The sequence below is a fragment of the Podarcis vaucheri genome, assembly GCF_965113315.1.
Source record: "Podarcis vaucheri genome assembly, chromosome: 12".
In the NCBI taxonomy this organism is placed as follows: Eukaryota; Metazoa; Chordata; class Lepidosauria; order Squamata; family Lacertidae; genus Podarcis; species Podarcis vaucheri.
This window is the reverse complement of record NC_138750.1, coordinates 61,906,638-61,926,628: the sequence shown is the minus strand read 5'-3', so window position 1 is coordinate 61,926,628 and position 19,991 is coordinate 61,906,638. Positions and strand designations below refer to the sequence as shown.

The following is a 19,991-nucleotide window of genomic DNA, read 5'->3' as shown; positions in this document are numbered from 1 at the left end:
TAACCCCCAGATGTTGCGCCCAGTGCGGCCGGCCCCCCCTGCACCCCCCACGCTATGCCACTGGAGCACCGCAACCCCAAAGTCATCTGCGACTGGACCTAATGGTCAGGGGTCACTTTACCTTTACCTTTAGCACCTTAAAAAGGGATCCCTGACCATTAGGTCCAGTCGCGGACGACTCTGGGGTTACGGCGCTCATCTCGCTTTACTGGCCGAGGGAGCCCACGTTTGTCCACAGACAGCTTTTCTGGGTCATGTGGCCAACATAACTAAGCCACTTCTGGCGAGACCAGAGCAGCGCATGGAATCGTCGTTTACCTTCCCGCCGGAGCGGTACCTATTTATCTACTTGCACTTTGACGTGCTTTCGAACTACTAGGTTGGCAGGAGCAGGGACCAAGCAACGGGAGCTCACCCCGTCATGGGGATTCGGACCGCCGACCTTCTGATCGGCAAGTTCTAGGCTCTGTGGTTTAACCCACAGCGCCACCCGTGTCCCTTAGAGACTGCGTTTAAAACCAAAATTGCATTTGGATAGAAACTGTTTCTCAGGCGGCTGGTCCTAGTCTTTATAACCCTGTACCTTCTTCCAGAAGCTGAAAGAGATCATTTCCGGGGTGCGCACTGTCCAGCGCTATCTCTGCAGTTTTCTTATGGTACCTGGATCACTGACCCGCCAGAAAGGCAGGAGGGGAAAACAGAGCTGGTGGTTTTGCCAAGTCCCCAAGACACCTGAATTAGCAGCATGAAACGCTCTGAGATTTGAAAGGAAATTGCTCTCAACCCAATTTAGCTCAGCGGTGCATTCGATGCTCTGTGTTGAGTCAGGAGGGAGCGACAGAGGAGCAGCCTCTGCTTCTGCCAGCTGCTCACCTTGCGGACGTGGCACGAGAACAGCACGGAACGGAAGTGCACCTTCTCCTTCAGGGCTGACACCCGTTTGGCAAACTGGCCGGCCATTGTAGGGTTTTCCACCACCTGGAAGAGTTAAAAGAGAGATTGTGAGCTGGGTGGCCTGAGTAGGGCAGAGAAGGGCACAAATTATTGTGTCCCCCCTTTATTACTGGCCTTTGTTATTTTCCCATTTGGAGGGCGGGGAAATAATAATTATGAAACAAGAATATTGAGGGGTCCCTTCAAGGGGTTCGGCTTCTTTTGGAAGACTGGACCTTCGGAGAGAGCGTACCTTTTAAGGCTCAAACCTGTCAGGAAATGAACAGAGACCAGACCAGGATATACAAAAGCAAAGCAGCTATAAGCCTGATCTTTATTAACAGTTGCAACAGGGTGCCCACTGCTACACTGTTATAAGATTTTTTAGGTGTGTATTATTTCATAAATGTATGGAGTAGCACAGGAAGACGTTCCTGAAACCATTTTGACTCCCTGAAATCATTTAAAGGGGGGAAAACCTGGATGTACATTTCCAAAATATAAGATAAAATACAAATAAAACCAAACCTACATACAGCAACAGCATTTTGTGTTGTGTAGGCTCCTATGATGTAAGTCATGGGCCCTGCCTGCTAGCCTGCTCCCTAAAAAATCACTGGTTTGCTCACAAAGGTCCATATAGTTAAAGCTCTGGTTTCCCCAGTAGTGATGTATGGAAGTGAGAGCTGGACCATCAAGAAGGCTGATCGCCGAAGAATGGATGCTTTGGAATTCTGGTGCTGGAGGAGACTCTGGAGAGTCCCATGGACTGCAAGAAGATCAAACCTCTCCATTCTGAAGGAAATCAGCCCTGAGTGCTCACTGGAAGGACAGACCCTGAAGCTGAGGCTCCAAGACTTTGGCCACCTCATGAGAAGAGAAGACTCCCTGGAAAAGACCCTGATGTTGGGAAAGATGGAGGGCGCAAGGAGAAGGGGATGACGGAGGACAAGATGGTTGGACAGGGTTCTCGAAGCTACCAGCATGAGTCTGACCAAACTGCGGGAGACAGTGGAAGACAGAAGTGCCTGGCGTGCTCTGGTCCAGGGGGTCACAAAGAGTTGGAAACGACTAAACATCAACAACAAACGAAGTTTGTGGGGGGTGGTCTTGGGTTACACCCCTTCTGTGATGTATGTATGATGTATGGAGGGGTGGTCTTGAGCTCCAGGGAAGGCCATTTAATATGTCTATATAAGGGCGGGCACACCTGGGTTCTGGGTCCTCCTCCTCTCTCCTGCGTGTGAGGGGAGCACCCTGTTGCAACAGATCAATAAAGATCAGGCTTACGAGCTGCTTTGCTTCTCAATATTCTCTGGTTGGCCTCTTTCATTTTCTCCAACCGATGGAGAACCTACAAAGGACTCTATAAGGGCTCTTGTGTCCCCCATAAGGGAACAAGGGCAGATTTTTTGTTTATTACAAGGCCTTCCTTTCAACCCCGCCTTTTGGGAGAATGCTGCTTTTGACAAGGACTCTCCTCCCTGGAAGAGAGGGGCGTGGTTGTGGGCGGGAGCCCGAGCTCTGCCTCCTGGCCGGGGGCCTCAGCCCCCGCCCCTCCTCACCTGGCTGGCGCCCACGCCCACTGGAGGCAGCCAACCAGGTGTCTCCGGGGGGCGTGTTTGCCAGCTTAATGCTGCGGGGCCAGCTCCGCCTCCAACTCAGTCGTCGTCGTCCCGCAGCGAGTCACCCACCCTCCACTCCCATTTAGCTCAGGGTATAGGTTTTTGGCCTTGCTATGGACCTTAGGTTGGTCACCCCGGTTGTCTGGGGGGCCTGGTAGGAATTTTTCCATTTGGCATTAGGCCTTTTGGTTTTTTCGCCTACCTCGTAGCAATCGTCACAACTTTTGTGGTATTGGTGGCTAGGTTAGGCATTGGATTCATGTGTGTCAAGGGCTAGGTGTGGCCATCGCCTATGCTATCTCCCGTGGGTTATTCTGTTAAAGGAATCTGGCGGTCGTGTATTCTGTCCGATGCCTGCTTGGCGGGAGGCCATAGCACGACCCTCGGTGACATCAGGGGGTGAGCCTATAGTTGGATGAGCATCAACAGGCTCCACCTACTGTTGAATAAACCCACCTCCTATAGTCATCCAATGCCTAAGCCAGGGGTCTGCAACCCGCGGCTCCAGAGCCGCATGTGGCTCTTTTACACCTTTGCCGTGGCTCCGGGGTGGATACTGACGAGGGGAGGAGGCGCATTGTGCGCCCCGACACTCCTCACTGTGGCGGGCACTGTACTGGCTGTGACGTCGCATGGGGGCGGTGCGTGCGTTAGTCACGCACCGTCCCGACGTCACCTTCCCGCCCGCCTGCTACATTGTAAGGGACATGTACGCTGGTCACTGCATTGAAAGGGGGCATGTACGCTGGCCACTGTTGTGAAGGGGAGTGAAGAACACACACACACACACAAAGGTAACTTGTTAATTTAACATTTATTTCTATGAGGAGAAGTAATTCTGAGGGGTCAAACAAAGAAATAATAAAAAAGTGACAAAAAAGTTATTTTTATAATGACGAGTTTTGCGGCTCCCAGTTTTTTTTTCCTTCGGAAACGGGTCCAAGTGGCTCTTTTTGTCTTAAAGGTTGCAGACCCCTGGCCTAAGCCAATACCTTTTCACTGCTGTAATCAATAAAGTTGTGGCCTTTTCTTGCCCATTAACCTTATATCACGTGTCCTTGTGTGTTTATTTCACATGGCGGGGGTCGGGCCCTCGATCCACAATGGCATCCGAGGATGGCAACATCTCTCCCCCCCCCCGCCACTTTATCTCTTGATGCTGAACCAAGGTAACAATTCTCCCTCTGTAAGAAACTGGGCGTTCGCCTGCGTGCGCATGCGCGGAGGCTGATCTATTAACGCAGTACGATTCCACAGCTAGCGAGTGCCGGAAACGTCTGCAGGGGCAGCCAGCCACCCACACAGCCTCTTGCTCCCGACTTAGAGGATTTTGGGGGAGACGTCGCCATGGAGACGGTGCGTGAGAAAAGTTCCTCCTCATATGGCGCTTTCTGCTCTCAGCATCTTCAAGCTCCCTGAACAGATGTACCCGTCTTCTTTATCAGGGTGGTTTTCCACAGCCTCCCCAAACCACCCCACCCAGAGCCCACGAGGCAGCAGGACTCAGCGGTGGGTGAAAACTCATCTGCTCGGACTGGTGTGTGGGCTTGGGCTGACTCAGCGGGCCTGGGATGACTCAGGAATCCCGTTTCAAGGGATAAACAAAGGCAGGTGACAGCGAGGCGGCAAGTGGGGAACACGTGGGCAGCTAGAGTCTTCCACGCCAGCCAGCTTTGGGCTTGGGAATACAGCTGCATCTCGCGAAAAGAGAGTCCTTCTGCCGGCTGAAGATTTGGCTGGCAATTCCTCATCAGTTCCTGCATTTCAGTTTTCAGATGGATCGATCCATGTTAGGCAAACACGTGTTCATTCGCTCCTAAGTCCAGGCAGCTTCCATAGCATTCCGAGAGAGGGTTTTTAATTTTTATTTTAAAGAACCGTACCAAAATTTGCATTCTATCACCCCAAAAAGTATTACAGTGGTACCTCTGCTTACATACGCTTCAGGTTACAGACTCCGCTAACCCAGAAATAGTGCTTCCGGTTAAGAACTTTGCTTCAGGATGAGAACAGAAATCGTGCTCCGGCGGTGCGGCGGCAGCGGGAGGCCCCTTTAGCTAAAGTGGTGCTTCAGGTTAAGAACAGTTTCAGGTTAAGTACGGACCTCCGGAACAAATTATGTACTTAACCTAAGGTACCACTGTACAGTGGTACAGTACAGTCTAAGTGGTACAGTGGTACCTTGGTTTCCAAATGTCTCCATTGACGAATAATAATAATAATAATATATTTATTATTTATACCCCAGCCACTCTGGGCGCCTTCCAACCGAATATTAAAAATAATACAGCCTCAGACATTAAAAACTTCCTGTTATATACTGAGTTGAATAGGATCCAAACTGCAGCAGTCTGATTGGTCCTAGAACAATAGGATCCAAATTGCAGCAGTCTGATTGGTCCTAGAACAATTAGGAGTCAGAATGCAGCAGTCTGATTGGTCCTAGAACAATGCAGCAGTATGATTGGTTGGCAGGAACCACCCAATCATGCTCCAGATATAAGTGAATCCACAACCTGATTGGCTTACAGTAGAATTCCAGAATTAACCAATCATGTGCAGCCCATTGTGTAAATAATGTATATAAAGCAGATACTTTGAGGGGACATTCATTCATTCCTCCTCACCACTATGAGCTGAATAAAGAGCATGAAATCACTTTGCGACTCTGAGTATATTTCACTTCCCTAAACAGGGCCGCCTTCAGAAGGACTCTGCCTTGCCCCGTGAGCAGCACAGCTTCGACTGCGACCACACAGACACACACACAGCACCCAAGCGAGGGTGGGACATGGACGGGCAGGGAGAGCGGGGTCTGGCCAACTGTGCATGCGCCCGGCCACAGAAGTGGGAAGGGGACGCGTCGGTGTCGCGATGCAACTCAACCCCGCTCAGTTCCACTACACAGGCAGCGTCGAGTTCAGACGGCATTTTGTCCGTCCCCCCCCCCCATTTTGGCACCCAGGGCAGACCCCCACCCCTCTTCCTACGCCCCTGCTACTGACTGGGCTGTGGGTGGAATTTCAATTGCACAACAGCAGAATTCAGGTTGCAGAATTAGTGGTCATGAAACCCACTACAAATTTGTAATAAATGAATGAATGAATGAATGAATGAATGAATGAATGAATGAATAAAATAAATTATATCCCGCCCTCCCCACTGAAGCCGGGTCAATTCATTCTAAAATCAATTCAGAGTCAAATTAATGGCAACCATTGGGTTAGAGTTCTATGAGGATTACAGAAGGAGGGGGTCAGACTGTGCCTTGGCCAAAGGCCTGGCGGAACAGCTCTGTCTTGAAGGCCACACGGAAAGACGTCAAGTCCCGCAGGGCCCTAGTCTCTTGGGACAGAGCGTTCCACCAGATCGGGGCCACGGCCGAAAAAGCCCTGGCTCTGGTTGAGGCCAGCCTAACCTCCCTGTGGTCCGGGATCTCCAAGGTGTTTTTATTTGAAGACCGTAAGGTCCTCTGTGGGACATACCAGGAGAGGCGGTCCCGTGGGTACGAGGGTCCTGGGCCGTATAGGGCTTTAAAGGTTAAAACCAGCACCTTAAACCTGATCCTGTACTCCACCGGGAGCCAGTGCAGCTGGTAGAGCACCGGGTGAATGTGATCCCGCGGCGAAGACCCTGTAAGGAGTCTTGCTGCGGCATTCTGCACCCGCTGGAGTTTCTGGGTCAGTCTCAAGGGCAGCCCCACATAGATTGAGTTACAATAATCAAGTCTGGAGGTGACCGTCGCGTGGATCACAGTGGCTAGGTCAGGGCAAGAGAGGTAAGGAGCCAACTGCTTAGCTTGGCGGAGATGAAAAAATGCTGCCTTTGTTATAGCTGCAATCTGTGCCTCCATGGAAAGGGAGGTGTCGAAGATTACACCCAAAGTCTTAACGGACGGTGCTGGCACTAATTGCGCCCCTGCAGGAGATGGGAGTTGCGGAGGAAAGCAACACACAAACTGGAAAGTGTGGGTTTAATGATTGCTGGGGGCAACGTCAATCTCCCCACAGACCAATAGGGACGAATGCTCCATAAACAGGTCATAGTAAAGGTAAAGGTAAAGGGACCCCTGACCATTAGGTCCAGTCGTGGCCGACTCTGGGGTTGCGGTGCTTATCACGCTTTATTGGCTGAGGGAGCCAGCGTACAGCTTCCGGGTCATGTGGCCAGCATGACTAAGCTGCTTCTTGCGAACCAGAGCAGCGCACGGAAACGCCATTTACCTTCCCGCCAGAGTGGTACCTATTTATCTACTTGCACTAGTGTGCTTTCGAACTGCTAGGTTGGCAGGAGCAGGGACCAAGCAACAGGAGCTCACCCCGTCGCGGGGATTTGAACCGCCGACCTTCTGATCGGCAAGTCCTAGGCTCTGTGGTTTAACCCACAGCACCACCTGCGTCCCTAAACAGGTCATAGAATTAAAAAAATGTAGTTTGAAGCAAGCACACACACACACACCGGGGTCACCTGGCCGTTTCCCCTGCAATGCAGGAATCCCAGCTGGATGGTGTTATCTAACTTCCCCTGCAAACAAATCAGACCAAATCCCTGAAAAAAATTGTGCAAACAGGTCAGGATGAAACCCTAGCGAAAGGGAAGTGACCCAGGATAGCCATTACCTGAGCTTCATGCACAAAAATGGCTATTTGGGTTGGGAGTCCTCACTTGATATAGTTAACGGCCGTCAACCTCTCTGGTCTAAATGAATCCACGCTAGCATTTTGAGAAAATAATAGCTGTGGATTCTACTCTCCCCCCGCACAAGCTAAAGAAGCTCCGATAACAGTTTTAGATTCTCAGCAAACAAACCCGCCAACCTTCCCTCCTTCTCCTCCATCAGGATTTGGAGGAAGGCGGATGAAAGACACGCCGGGAAGTTGTGAAATGATGCTCTATGTCTCCTTTACGGTTCCAGCAATTTAGGCAGGCGGCTGCTGGGTTTTTTTATAGCCTGCTACGGATTGCTTTGATAAATGTTTCATGGCAAAGTCTTTCACATCTCTCTCTGTTCTGTTGTTTACTGCCTTGCGCCGTCCGTGGGATATAAATAAACAATTTCCCTGTATTCACCCTCTTTGCACATTTGAGGTGTCTCGGTTGTTGTTGCTTTTACAGATTCCCTCGTGTCACCTTTCCTCCCTTCGCCTTGATCTTTTCAAAACTTAAAAAGTCCATCAGTTAGAGCGGTGGCTCTCAAAGTGGTCAGCGGGAATACTTTGGCCGGGGGTGGGGAGCCACTAAAAGGCAAGAGGGCATCAGGGGATTATATAAAAAGGTAAAGGGACCCCTGACCATTAGGTCCAGTCACGGACGACTCTGGGGTTGCGGCGCTCATCTCGCTTTATTGGCCGAGGGAGCCGGCGTTCAGCTTCCGGGTCATGTGGCCAGCAGGACTAAGCCGCTTCTGGCAAACCAGAGCAGCGCACAGAAACGCCATTTACCTTCCCGCCAGAGCGGTACCTATTTATCTACTTCCACTTTGACGTGCTTTCAAACTGCTAGGTTGGCAGGAGCAGGGACCGAGTAACAGCTCACCCCATTGCGGGGATTTGAACCGCCGACCTTCTGATCGGCAAGTCCTAGGCTCTGTGGTTTAACCCACAGCGCCACCAGCATCCGAGGGGGGTATATACTGGAGGTATAACTGACCCTCAGCCTTTGAAAAGTCTGGTATGCCTGGATCAAGTCTATCAGTTTTGTTGAATGAATTAAACTGAAGAGGTCTAATTGGGTTTTGAATAAACGTGCAATTAATTGCTCCTGTTTTGAATTTTCCTTTGTCATTACCTTCCTTAGCGGGTCACACATACCCCTAATTCAGAGCGGAATCATCCCATAGGTACCAAAAGCCTCATCTGGTCCAACTCCACGCAACGCTGGAACTTCAACCAACGTGGACTCGAACTCGTGGCCCTCAGATAAAAAGTCTTGTATGCTCTACCAAGTGGGCTACCTCAATAACGCCTTTTATATGGTAGGGTAAGGGGCATCGGGAAAAGAGTTTATGGATCCGGAAAACCTGGGAACCACAAATCTAGAGCGTCCCTCCCTAAGCTGATTCTTGCTAGCTTTCCCTGTTCCAATCACGATGCTCTTGCACCAAATACTAGAGAAAAATAAAATAAAATAAAATATAATAATAATAATAATAATAATAATAATAATAATAATAAATTATTATTTTTACACCGCCCATCTGGATGAGTTTCCCCAGCCACTCTGGGCGGCTTCCAATGGAATATTAAAATACAATAACCTATTAAACATTAAAAGCTTTCCTAAACAGGGCTGCCTTCAGATGTCGTCTAAAAGTTCGGTAGTTGTTTTTCTCTTTGACATCTGGTGGGAGGGCGTTCCACAGGGCGGGCACCACCACCGAGAAGGCCCTCTGCCTGGTTCCCTGTAACTTGGCTTCTTGCAGGGAGGGAACCGCCAGAAGACCCTCAGCGCTGGACGATGGGGGTGGTGACGCTCCTTCAGATATACTGGACCGAGGCCGTTTAGGGCTTTCAAGGTCAGCACCAACACTTTGAATTGTGCTCGGAAACGTACTGGGAGCCAGAGTAGGTCTTTCAAAACCGGTGTTATGTGGTCTCGGCGGCCGAGAAAACAACTGCAGGTAGAGATTGCAGCCAAACAGAGGCCCTACACCATATTGTTAAAGCAGTATGACGCCACTTTAAACAGCCTTGGCTTCCCCCCCACCAAGACCAAAGAATGCTGGGAACTGTAGTTTGTTAAAAGGGTGCTGATAGTTGTGAGGAGACTACAGTTCCCGGAGTCCTCTGTGAAGAGGGATTTGCTTGGGAGACCACTCTGGGAATTGCAGATTTGTGAGTGAAACAGGGGGTCTCTCAGCAACTTTTAGGAAGAGTAAGCAGAGGTCAGGTGGCTATCTGTCGGGGGATTCTTGAGTTGCAATTCCTGCATTGCAGGGGGTTGGAATAGATGGCCCCTGGGGGTCCCTTCCAATTCTACGATTCTGTTATTCCCTCAAGGCTAGTAAAATGCTGAATCGTAAGGTTCTTCTGAATTTGGGAGGAGGGGGCGCTGATTCAGGTGAGGCAGGGGTTGTAGAGGAGAAGGGAAGAGAGGTTTTATGACGGGGGGGGGGTTGCAGAGTGTGTGTGTGGGAAATGGATGAGCTGAGGAGGAGGAGGAGGAGGAGGAGGTTGGGCTTTTTCAAAAGCTCTGCAGTTACTATGGCAACTGGAAGGCAACATCCAAAAAGTGTAAAGGGGGGGGTGGGAAGTGGGAGCAGGCCCAGACAGAGGGGGGGGCCCATATGGGCAACTTGGCCCGGGCCTCCGATTCCAAAGGGGGCCTCGGGTCAGCATATTCACAAAATTATTTATATACTTATTTACAGTGGTGCCCAGCAAGACGAATGCCTCGCAAGACGGAAAACTCGCTAGACGAAAGAGTTTTCCGTTTTGGAGGTGCTTTGCAAAACGAATCTCCTATGGGCTTGCTTCGCACGACGAAAATGTCTTGCGAGTTCCTGCTGTTTTTTTTCCTCCCCCCCCTTTTTCTAAGCCACTAAGCCGCTTATCAGCTGATCCGATCAGCAGATAAGCCGCTAAAAGCCGCTAATAGCGCTAATCCGCTAATCCGTCAATGGGCTTGCTTCACAAGATGAAAAAACCGCTAGACGAAGAGAATCACAGAACGGATTCTTTTCGTCCTTCGAGGCACCACTGTATAAGACTTCCGTTATCCGCAGGGTAAAAAAAAGGGGGGCACATTATCTGCAAGGCCCTGAATGGGAGAGGTTTGCTTCGTTTGGCCCCCAACTCACGAGCAAGACAGCAGTCCTTCCACAACCATCGACTGATGCCTGCTTTTCCCTTCGTTCGGTTTTTATCGCCATGAACTGCTTTGATGTGTATTTTCCAGGAAAGGGTTAACTTCGCCTCCTCAGTGTGATTTACTGCTGGCTGGCTTCCGACACCAGCTGCTGCTTGCGAGACTCAGCAGGGAGGAGGGTGTGGACAAAAGCAGGATTCTTTAGCCCTGCCTGGTCATTGGGCCCTGGGCCCTGCCTGTCACTGACTCTGGCTCCGCCCACAGTTGGGCTCTCCACCTTCTCTCTCTGCCATTCCCAAGGGCCACCAGCCACCAACTGCACAGGAGGATGCAGAAATGCCAGGGCAACAACTTCTCGCCTCCACTTCCGGAAACACTCACCGACACCAAGTAGTTCCTCCCCCAGCTCCTGGAGCAGCCCCAGTCCTTCCGCAGGCCTTGCAGGACGTCCAGGGCTGCCACTTTGGCCTTGATCTGGTCCATGTCGGAGGGAGGGATGTTCTTCACGATCTGTCTGGCTCGCCACCTGGAGAAATAATAATAATAATAATAATAATAATAATAATAATAATAATAATAATAATAATTTATTTATACCCCGCCCATCTGGCTGAGTTTCCCCAGCCACTCTGGGCGGCTTCCAATCAAGTGTTAAAAACAATACAGCACTAAATATTAAAAACTTCCCTAAACAGGCTGCCTTCAGATGTCTTTTAAAAAGAAGATAGCTGCTTATTTCCTTCACATCTGAAGGGAGGGCGTTCCACAGGGCGGGCGCCACCACCGAGAAGGCCCTCTGCCTGGTTCCCTGTAACCTCAGAGATCCCGGGAGAAGCTGAGAGAGAGGTTCTAACTGAACATCAGGAAGAACTTTATTATACGAGAGAGAGAGAGTGGGCGAGAGCTACACGTGTGGTTTTTAACGCTAAAAAAGAGTTAAGGTTCTGGTAACTATACAGTCCAACCCTTGCTTCCCGAACGGCTTAGTTGACGAACAAACGGACTCCTGAATGGCGGAAACCCAGAAGTTAACCGTTCCGGTTTTGCAGACGTTTTTTGGACGCTGGGCGTCTGACGCAGTTTCCACGGCTTCCGGTTGAGCGCAGGAAGCTCCTGCAGCCAATCGGAAGCCGCGCCTTGGTTTTCGAATTGTTTTGGGAGTCAAACGGGCTTCCGGAACGGATTCAGTTTGAGAACCAAGGTTCCGCTGTATAGTCACATGACATTCTTTTTCAAAGTTAAAACTGCGTTATTAAAATGTGACGCCAGAGGGTGGTCTTGAGCTCCCCTCCCCCCACAAACCAGGTAGATCGTATGGCAAAGATCATACGGTAGATCACACTGCCCCTTATATAACAAAGCAAGAGAATGATTTTTAGCACCTATAAGGACAAGGTTCCCCTGGCCAGATCCCCTCTGACATTATTTTATATCTCCTCGCAGACACAGAGAAGTTTGTGACCTGGCGTGTAGCACTCTTTGCAACTGCCGCTAGGAAAATTATATAGCCAAGATAGCCACCAACTGTAAAGGAGATGGATTTATTTGACCCTACCTACATCAAGCTATATTCTGTCTTTATCACCAAACTCCGAATATAATTGCACATTGTATTAATTAACATTAATTTTTTAATATATTAGCAGCCATGTGATAATTTTAGCTTATAAATTTTATTGTTTAATGTCTTAACTTGTATATTAAGGTACTTTTATAGCTCTGTTTAGAGTAGGTAAGGTCTTGATAATATAAATGTTTTAAGTTTTTTTGTATCAATCCAGTATATTTTCTTTTAATTGTTGAACGATTCTGTGTACATTGCGGCAGCCTTTGGCTATGTGGAATAAAACTGACTGACATGCGGCAAAGGAAGCGAAAGAGAAACCAAATGTCTTGGTTTTTTTGGAACAATATTGTTTAGTATCGTTCTAACAACGTTTAAAAGGTGAGTGTAGATCCAGCCGAAGTCTGCTTGGCTGGGCTTGGCCCACGCGGCATGGGCGGGTGCTATCCAGATCTATTTTGCTCTGAAACGAAGAGGTCAAAGTCAGCCATACCCAATCATTTCAGGGGGCCTCCTCAGAGCAAAACACAAGCAGTGTATACTGTATTTTTTGCACCATAACACTCACTTTTTTCCTTCTAGAAAGTAAGGGGAAATGTCTGTGTGTGTTATGGAGCGAATGCCTACGGATGACGGGGGGATCTGCTGCAGTCGTCAGCAGAGGATCCATGGTTCCCCTTCCTTCCCTCCTCCGTGGCTCGCTTTGAAACAGCAAAGCGGGAGAGGAGCCGCGGAGTGGGGAGGAGAGAGGGACAGAGAGCCTGGTTACAAAGCACGGATCCACATGGATCCTCAGGATTTTTGCACAGGGTCACCCCAAATTCACAATCAGATCACATAGCATGTCCATGGCTACAGCTTGCACCCAAAAAATCACACACCCACTGTTGCCTGGGGCCGCAGTGGTGCAAAAACGTGGTTACAAAGCATGGATCCACATGGATCCTCAGGATTTTTGCATTGTGCTACCCCAAACTCACCGACAGATCACATGTCTGTGGCCACAGCATGAACCACAAAAATCATACATCCACTGTTTCGTTTAGAATATATATTTTTTCCTTGTTTTCCTCCTCTAAAAACTAAGTGCGTGTTACGGTCGGGTGCGTGTTATAGAGCGAAAAATAAGGTAATCCTTGCGTCTGAACTGCTGCAGATCTGAACTCAAGATCTGCCAGAGGCTCCAGCAATCGAAAAGGTCTTTGGGCACAGCACGCCGCCCTCTGCTGTTACCTGCGGAAGATGAGCTTGCTGTTCTCCTGGAACTGAGCCAACACGGCTGGCGGCTCCGGCCACTCCACGCCCTTGCCGTAGTCCGCCATGCTGCGTACTGCCTGAAACCTCTCCACCAGCTCAAGCAGGTGAGACTTCACCTTGTGGCGCTTGTAGTAAGACATGATGGTGTAGGTAGCCCGCAGGTAACGGCAGCGCTTGCGGGCCAGGGCACCCCTCCAGGCCTGCATGGGACGGACGAGTCAAATCAGGGCCAGCCAAGCCATGGCAACCACCCCCCCCCCACCACCAAACTCTCCCTGCCCCCGGCCTCCTGGAAAAAAATGTAAAAAGTAAAGGACCCCTGGATGGTTAAGTCCAGTCAAAGGCGACTATGGGGTGTGGCGCTCATCTCACTCTCTTTTTTTAAATAAATATTTATTAGGATTTTACAAATTATAGCAAACATATCAATACACACAAACACAAACAAAAATAACAAAAAAAGAACAAGTATAATTTCAATACCTTATTTTCTTAAAACTTACTTCACCGACCTCCTCATACCTCCCCTTTCTGCATTCCCATTTCAAAAATTTAGTTCAGCAAATCCTCACCCTTTCTTTTATCTAATTATCATCCTTACTTTCCTTTCACTTAATCTTTACAGCTGTACTCCATTTGATTTTAAAAACCACATTATTCTAAAATTCATAAATTTTACAGTATTTCTTAAGATAGTTCTTAAATTTCTTCCAATCTTCTTCCGCCGTCTCTTTTCCCTGGTCTCGGATTCTGCCAGTCATTTCTGCTAGTCCCATATAGTCTATCAGCTTCAGGCGCTCATCTCACTCTTGGGCCAAGGGAGCCGGCGTTTGTCCACAGGCAGCTTTCCGGGTCCTGTGGCCAGCAGGACTAAACCGTTTCTGACACAACGGGACACCGTGACGGAAACCAGAGCGCACGGAAATGCCATTTACCTTCCTGCCGCAGTGGTACCTATTTATCTACTTGCACTGGTGTGCTTTGAGCTGCTAGGTTGGCAGGAGCTGGGACAGAACAGCGGGAGCTCACCCCGTTGCGGGGATTCGAACGGGGCCTTCTCTGCAGTGGCTCCCCGTCTATGGAATGCTCTCCCCAGGGAAGTTCATCTGGCGCCTTCACTATACACCCTTAGGCGCAAGGCAAAAACGTTCCTTTTTAACCAGGCCTTTGGTTGATCTTATTGACATCCAACACCCTTTTAGAATGTGACTTGGAGGTGCGTGAGAGTTATTGCTTTTGGTTTGATTTACTAGGTTGTGATCTTGTTGTGAACTGCCCTGAGACCTCCGGGTATAAAGGTAAAGGGTAAAGGGACCATTAGGTCCAGTCATGACCGACTCTGGGGTTGCGGTGCTCGTCTCGCTTTATTGGCCGAGGGAGCCGGCGTACAGCTTCCGGGTCATGTGGCCAGCAGGACTAAGCCGCTTCTGGCGAACCAGAGCAGCGCACGGAAATGCCGTTTACCTTCCCGCTGGAGTGGTACCTATTTATCTACTTGCACTTTGACGTGCTTTCGAACTGCTAGGTTGGCAGGAGCAGGGACCGAGCAACGGGAGCTCACCCCGTCGAGGGGATTCAAACCGCCGACCTTCTGATCGGCAAGCCCTAGGCTCTGTGGTTTAACCCACAGCGCCACCCGCGTACCACCTCCGGTTATAGGGTGGTGTATAAGTTGAATAAATAATAATAATAATTTGAACCGCCGACCTTCTGATCAGCAAGCCCAAGAGGCTCAGTGTGGTTTAGACCACAGCGTGATTTCAGGGGCAGAACAGCCTTGCCTTGCACGCAGAAGATTCCCAGGCTCCATCCTCGATGGAGTATCCACGTAGGAGCAGGGAAAACTCCCTCTAAGGAACCCATCAGGGGTGTGGCGCAGTGGCAGAGTGTCTGCCTTGCGGGAAAAAGGTCCCAGATTCAAGACTCCGTTGCCCTGTTTTGTCTGGGAGGTACCAAACAATTTAAGCCCTGTGTTGCAAACAATAGTCAGTAATATCCAAGGCAACACGATGACCAAATACAATGATACGATATCAATATACACTCTTTATATACATACCTTTATGACCACTGCTCCATAGCAATTGTTGTTCATACTTTCCCATTCACCCTATAGATGGGTTTTTGAAGAATTTCTGTATCCTTCTGCTGTGCTGAAGAAGAATTCCACAAAACCGGGGCTGATATCCAGAATCACCGTCCACAACTTCTGTTTGCGAACTACTTCGCAGCATTGGACACCATAAACAAAGCTTTACACAGCCTGTTTTCCCCAGATAAGAATCTGATTCATTGCTTCTTCCAGAGACTTGCATAGTCTTCAAAGACTTTCAGAGACTTATAAAACTTTGGTTTTTTGTTTTCAAGAGAATCCATTAAGAGTGCCTATTTTGTGACTTTCAGAGATTCGTAAGTTTTCTGTTTACGTGATTTCATATATTTCATATTATATAAAGAGTGTATATTGATACCATATCATTGTATTTGGTCATCGCGTTGCCTTGAATACTATTGACCTGGAGGTGCAGCAGCCCTTCAGGCGTGGAATCGGCCCCACATTCCTCCTGTCCATACTTGCAACTGGTGTAAACAGAAACATGGGTACCTTTTGCAGTAGCAGCACAATGATGGGGATCAGCTGGGCTCGTTCCTGCTCCAGGGTGAAAAGCGTCTGGGGCGTGCGGATAAAGATCTTGGTGTGTCCGTAGGCAACGTCATCCTGGAATCCGTGCTGCTCCATCAAGGCCTGCGTGGCCTCCCGGTCAGTAGCCATGAGGTGGTTGGGCCATGTATACTCACAAGTCATCTTATACCTGGGAAGGGAGGAATTTACCGGTGACTGGCCTGGCTTGAGAGAGAGTCTAGGAAATGCTGGCTGCGGGATGGGAGAGCACCATCCCAACAGCCTTTTCGCAGAGCTGCAGGCAAAACTGACACTCCACGCAAGGAGAAAGGTAGTAGCTCAGGCCACTAACCGCCGTGCTAGCTTTCTGCTTGCATGGATCATTGGTATTGGTTTTTTTGCAGGGGAGTTCATTGCAAAAATGTGAAAGCTGCCACTTCGGGACTACGCCACCTCATTCTGGGAGAGGAAATTGGGGGCCCTCTCCCAGGTCTCATTATACTTTGATTACTTAAAGGTAAAGGGACCCCTGACCATTAGGTACAGTCGTGGCCGACTCTGGGGTTGCGGCGCTCATCTCGCTTTATTGGCCAAGGGAGCCGGAGTACAGCTTCTGGGTCATGTGGCCAGCATGACTACAACGCCTGCGTTCTGGTAGCACAAGGATGGAAGACTGAAGAAACCCCAACTAAAGAATCATGGCAAGAAAAACTGACGGACTATGCAGAACTGGCAAAACTGACATATAAGCTACGGGACAAGGATAACTGACTTTAAAGATGAATGGGAACCCATTACAAAGTATCTGAAGACGCAACAAAGTGAACTGGACTCCTTGGCAGGTTTTGAATAAACATTCACAAACTTTTTATTGATAATAATCAGCTAAATAGTTTGAGGATATATACAACTTTGTAACATGCAGAAAACAGCAGTCTCAGATAAACCAAAGACTGAAACTGAGGGAAGTCGGGGGTGGGGGTGGGTGGGTTTTGTGTGGAAGGGTGGGGGGAGGGAGGAAAAATGGGGGGGGACAAGGATGATATGTTTCGTTTTAATTTTGAATAAAAAAAACTTATAAAAAAAATGTGGCCAGCATGACTAAGCCACTTCTGGAGAACCAGAGCAGTGCACGGAAACGCTGTTTTTCTTCCCGCCGGAGCGGTACCTATTTATCTACTTGCACTTTTACGTGCTTTCAAACTGCTAGGTTGGCAGGAGCTGGGACCGAGCAACGGGAGTTCACCCTGTTGCAGGGATTCAAACCGCCGACCTTCTAGGCTTTGTGGTTTAACCCACAGCGCCACCCACGTCCCTTTTGCTTGCTTACCACGCCCCAATATTCCTACCTTGAGAAACTACTTCCACTGATTTTTGCCATTGGGCGTATCAGGCCAGGCCCAGGGTGCTAGCGGGGAAGGGAAAATGTGCCACCTTTGGAAAATTTGCAGAGCTATGTTTGTACAGAAGGCCTGGCGGTGGTGCTTACCGGAGGAGGAAGCGGTCGTAAGGTTGCCTGTAGGCGAATCCTGCCCTCCGGACACGCACGTTTTCAAGCAGCCCCAAATACGACACTTGATGGCGGCAGCGCTCCGCGTCAAAGAGCAACGGCGACTTCTGGTCGTTTGGCTTGATGCAACGGACGTAATACGGCTCCTGTTCGGAAGAGGCAGGAAAGGAATCAAAGAAGAATGGGTGAGGTTCGGCGACACTCCCCCCCCCTTCCCAAATGCTTGCAGAGAGACAGCAACTCACTGAGGAATTCTGTCTCCTGGAGAGGCAGCGTGGCACAGTGGTTATGAGGCATCTGATCAAGGCCTGTATTTTAAAATGAGCTTAAAGGTATATTTGCAAATGTTTGTTTCATGCCAGGCAGAAACCAGCTGGCAAAGTACTTTGGCAGTTGTTTATCTTCCTGCTCTCCTGAACAAGGGCCCCCATGATTTATAGCAGTAGCAGGAGACAAGTTTCTCAAAGTTGTAAAAGGGAATTACAGGCTGGGAGCAAAGGTTACGCTGACCCTACATATTACAGAATACAATCAAGCTGCAAAAACACTAATTAAGAGTTGGTAAATAGTAAGATTTATTGTTTAACAGAAAATAATACCACGTGCCTCCCATCAGACTCTAGCCATATTTTCCTAAGGTTTAAGGTATACTGAGGGAGTTAAAGGGCAATAAATTTTGGGAAGAGCTAATGGGGAAAGCAGCTGGCTGGGAAAGGGGGGTGTAAACTGAAGAGGCTTCTTTTGAAGCTGTTTTTACTGAGTTCCTTTTTTACTTTGCAAAGGCCTTTTCTTCTAAAAAGCTATCTATGTTAATGTATGAGATTTGTTGGCTTAATGTAATTATGCAAAGGATTTAGAAAGTAAGAAATGTTAGATTCTTATGTTAGATTCTTATTCTGTTGATGGTGTGTGAGAATGTGAACCCAAGATCTCCGTTTAGATAGAATTTAATACCATGAGCCATTTGTTTTAGCCATTTGTTTTGGAATGCAGGGGCAACAGGGGCAAAAGGTGATCTGGTAATTAAGGTGCCTTGTCGAGGCAAATGTAAGGTATATGGCTACTTGTCTGCCATTTATGGATAGAAGGAAATATAGCTCTTTGTCTCCCATAAAAGCTAATAGGAAATGGGTGTATCTTTTATGATTGGTTCTAGCAAACAGCCAATAGGAATTTCAACCAGGCTGATTGGACAGAGGCAGCCAAAGGAGGAGCAAGGGGGCTGGGCTGAGGGAATATAAGTGCTGGCCATCAGGGCTGGAGGGGGCAAAGCATTGGTAACCATATACCACTGTGCCTATCATTTATTTGTCTGACAAATAAATTATTATTTTAATTTTTCTATTCCTGCGTTGAATATTTCATTCCAGCTAAGCGTTAACCACAAGCAGGATGCTACAGTTAGAGTGTTGGACTAGGATGGATTTGCTTATAATAAATCAAAATTTGAAATAGAAGTATTGAACAATGATTGTAAAATATTGTCTAAAATGTATAAATTGCTGCTGGAGTGGCATTTGAAAGATGAAGAGGTAAAATCGGTTATGATACATTGGGCCAAGGACTTTGGGTATAATACACAGTTAAAAGATTAGGAAAAATTGTGGAAGGATTAAAATTTACAGCTTGCAATGCTTTGAAAGAAAATGTGATGAAAATGATGTATAGATGGTATATTACACCAGTGAAATTAGCCAAAATGTATAAAGTAAGTAATAAATGTTGGAAATGTAAAGAAAAAGAAGGATCTTTTTATCACATGTGGTGCGAATGTAAGAAAATGAAAAGCTTCTGGGAAATGATATATAATGAAATGAAAAAGATGCTGAAATATACATTTATTTTAAAAAACTAGAAGCATTTTAACTTGGCATTGTAGGGGAGGACATTAATAGACAAGGCAATAAATTGTTTTTATATGCAACAACAGCAGCAAGAATATAACTGGCATAATAATGGAAACAAGAAGAAATTCTGATGAAAGAAGAATGGCAAATGAAATTAATGGACTATGCAGAATTAGATAAGATGACAGGAAGGATTCGAAACCTGTGGGATCAGATATTCTTAGAGGACTGGCGTAAATATTTGAATTATTTGAAAAGCAACTGTCATAAACAGAGTACGCTAGTAGGACTGCAAGAAGTTTTGTGAGGAGGACTATGCGAAATATTGCAATGAAGACTATGAAGAGAGCTATTAGTTAAGGACAATTACAGTGGTGCCTCGCAAGACGAAAAGAATCCGTTCTGTGATTCTCTTTGCCTAGCGGTTTTTTCGTCTTGCGAAGCAAGCCCATTGACGGATTAGCGGATTAGCGCTATTAGCGGCTTTTAGCGGCTTATCTGCTGATTGGATCAGCTGATAAGCGGCTTAGTGGCTTAGAAAAAGGGGGGGGGAAACCAGCAGGAACTTGCAAGACATTGTCGTCTTGCGAAGCAAGCCCACAGGAAATTCGTTTTGCGAAGCACCTCCAAAACGGAAAACTCTTTCGTTTAGCGAGTTTTCCGTCTTGCGAGGCATTCGTCTTGCGGGGCACCACTGTACAAGTAATAGAGAAATTAAGAAATGTAGACTGTGATAAAGACTGAAAAATCTTCAGGTGAGGTTGATGGAAGTCCAAAAACATTGTATAAGATAAGAAAATATGTTAAATGACTGTTGGAAATGATA

At 48.0% G+C, this 19,991-nt stretch overlaps 1 protein-coding gene across 2 annotated transcripts in view; it reads right to left on the bottom strand.

Moving 5' to 3' along the window:
- Positions 1-19,991, bottom strand: part of MYO1G (myosin IG) — a 94,296-nt gene that overhangs the window by 33,442 nt on the left and 40,863 nt on the right. For both annotated transcript variants that reach the window (XM_082192208.1, XM_082192209.1), the window contains exons 15-19: positions 17,298-17,464; positions 15,791-15,998; positions 13,162-13,385; positions 10,746-10,890; positions 874-978 (exon numbers count right to left, since the gene is read on the bottom strand). In XM_082192208.1, the coding sequence (XP_082048334.1) occupies positions 874-978; positions 10,746-10,890; positions 13,162-13,385; positions 15,791-15,998; positions 17,298-17,464 (849 nt within the window). The remainder of the gene's footprint in view (positions 1-873; positions 979-10,745; positions 10,891-13,161; positions 13,386-15,790; positions 15,999-17,297; positions 17,465-19,991) is intronic.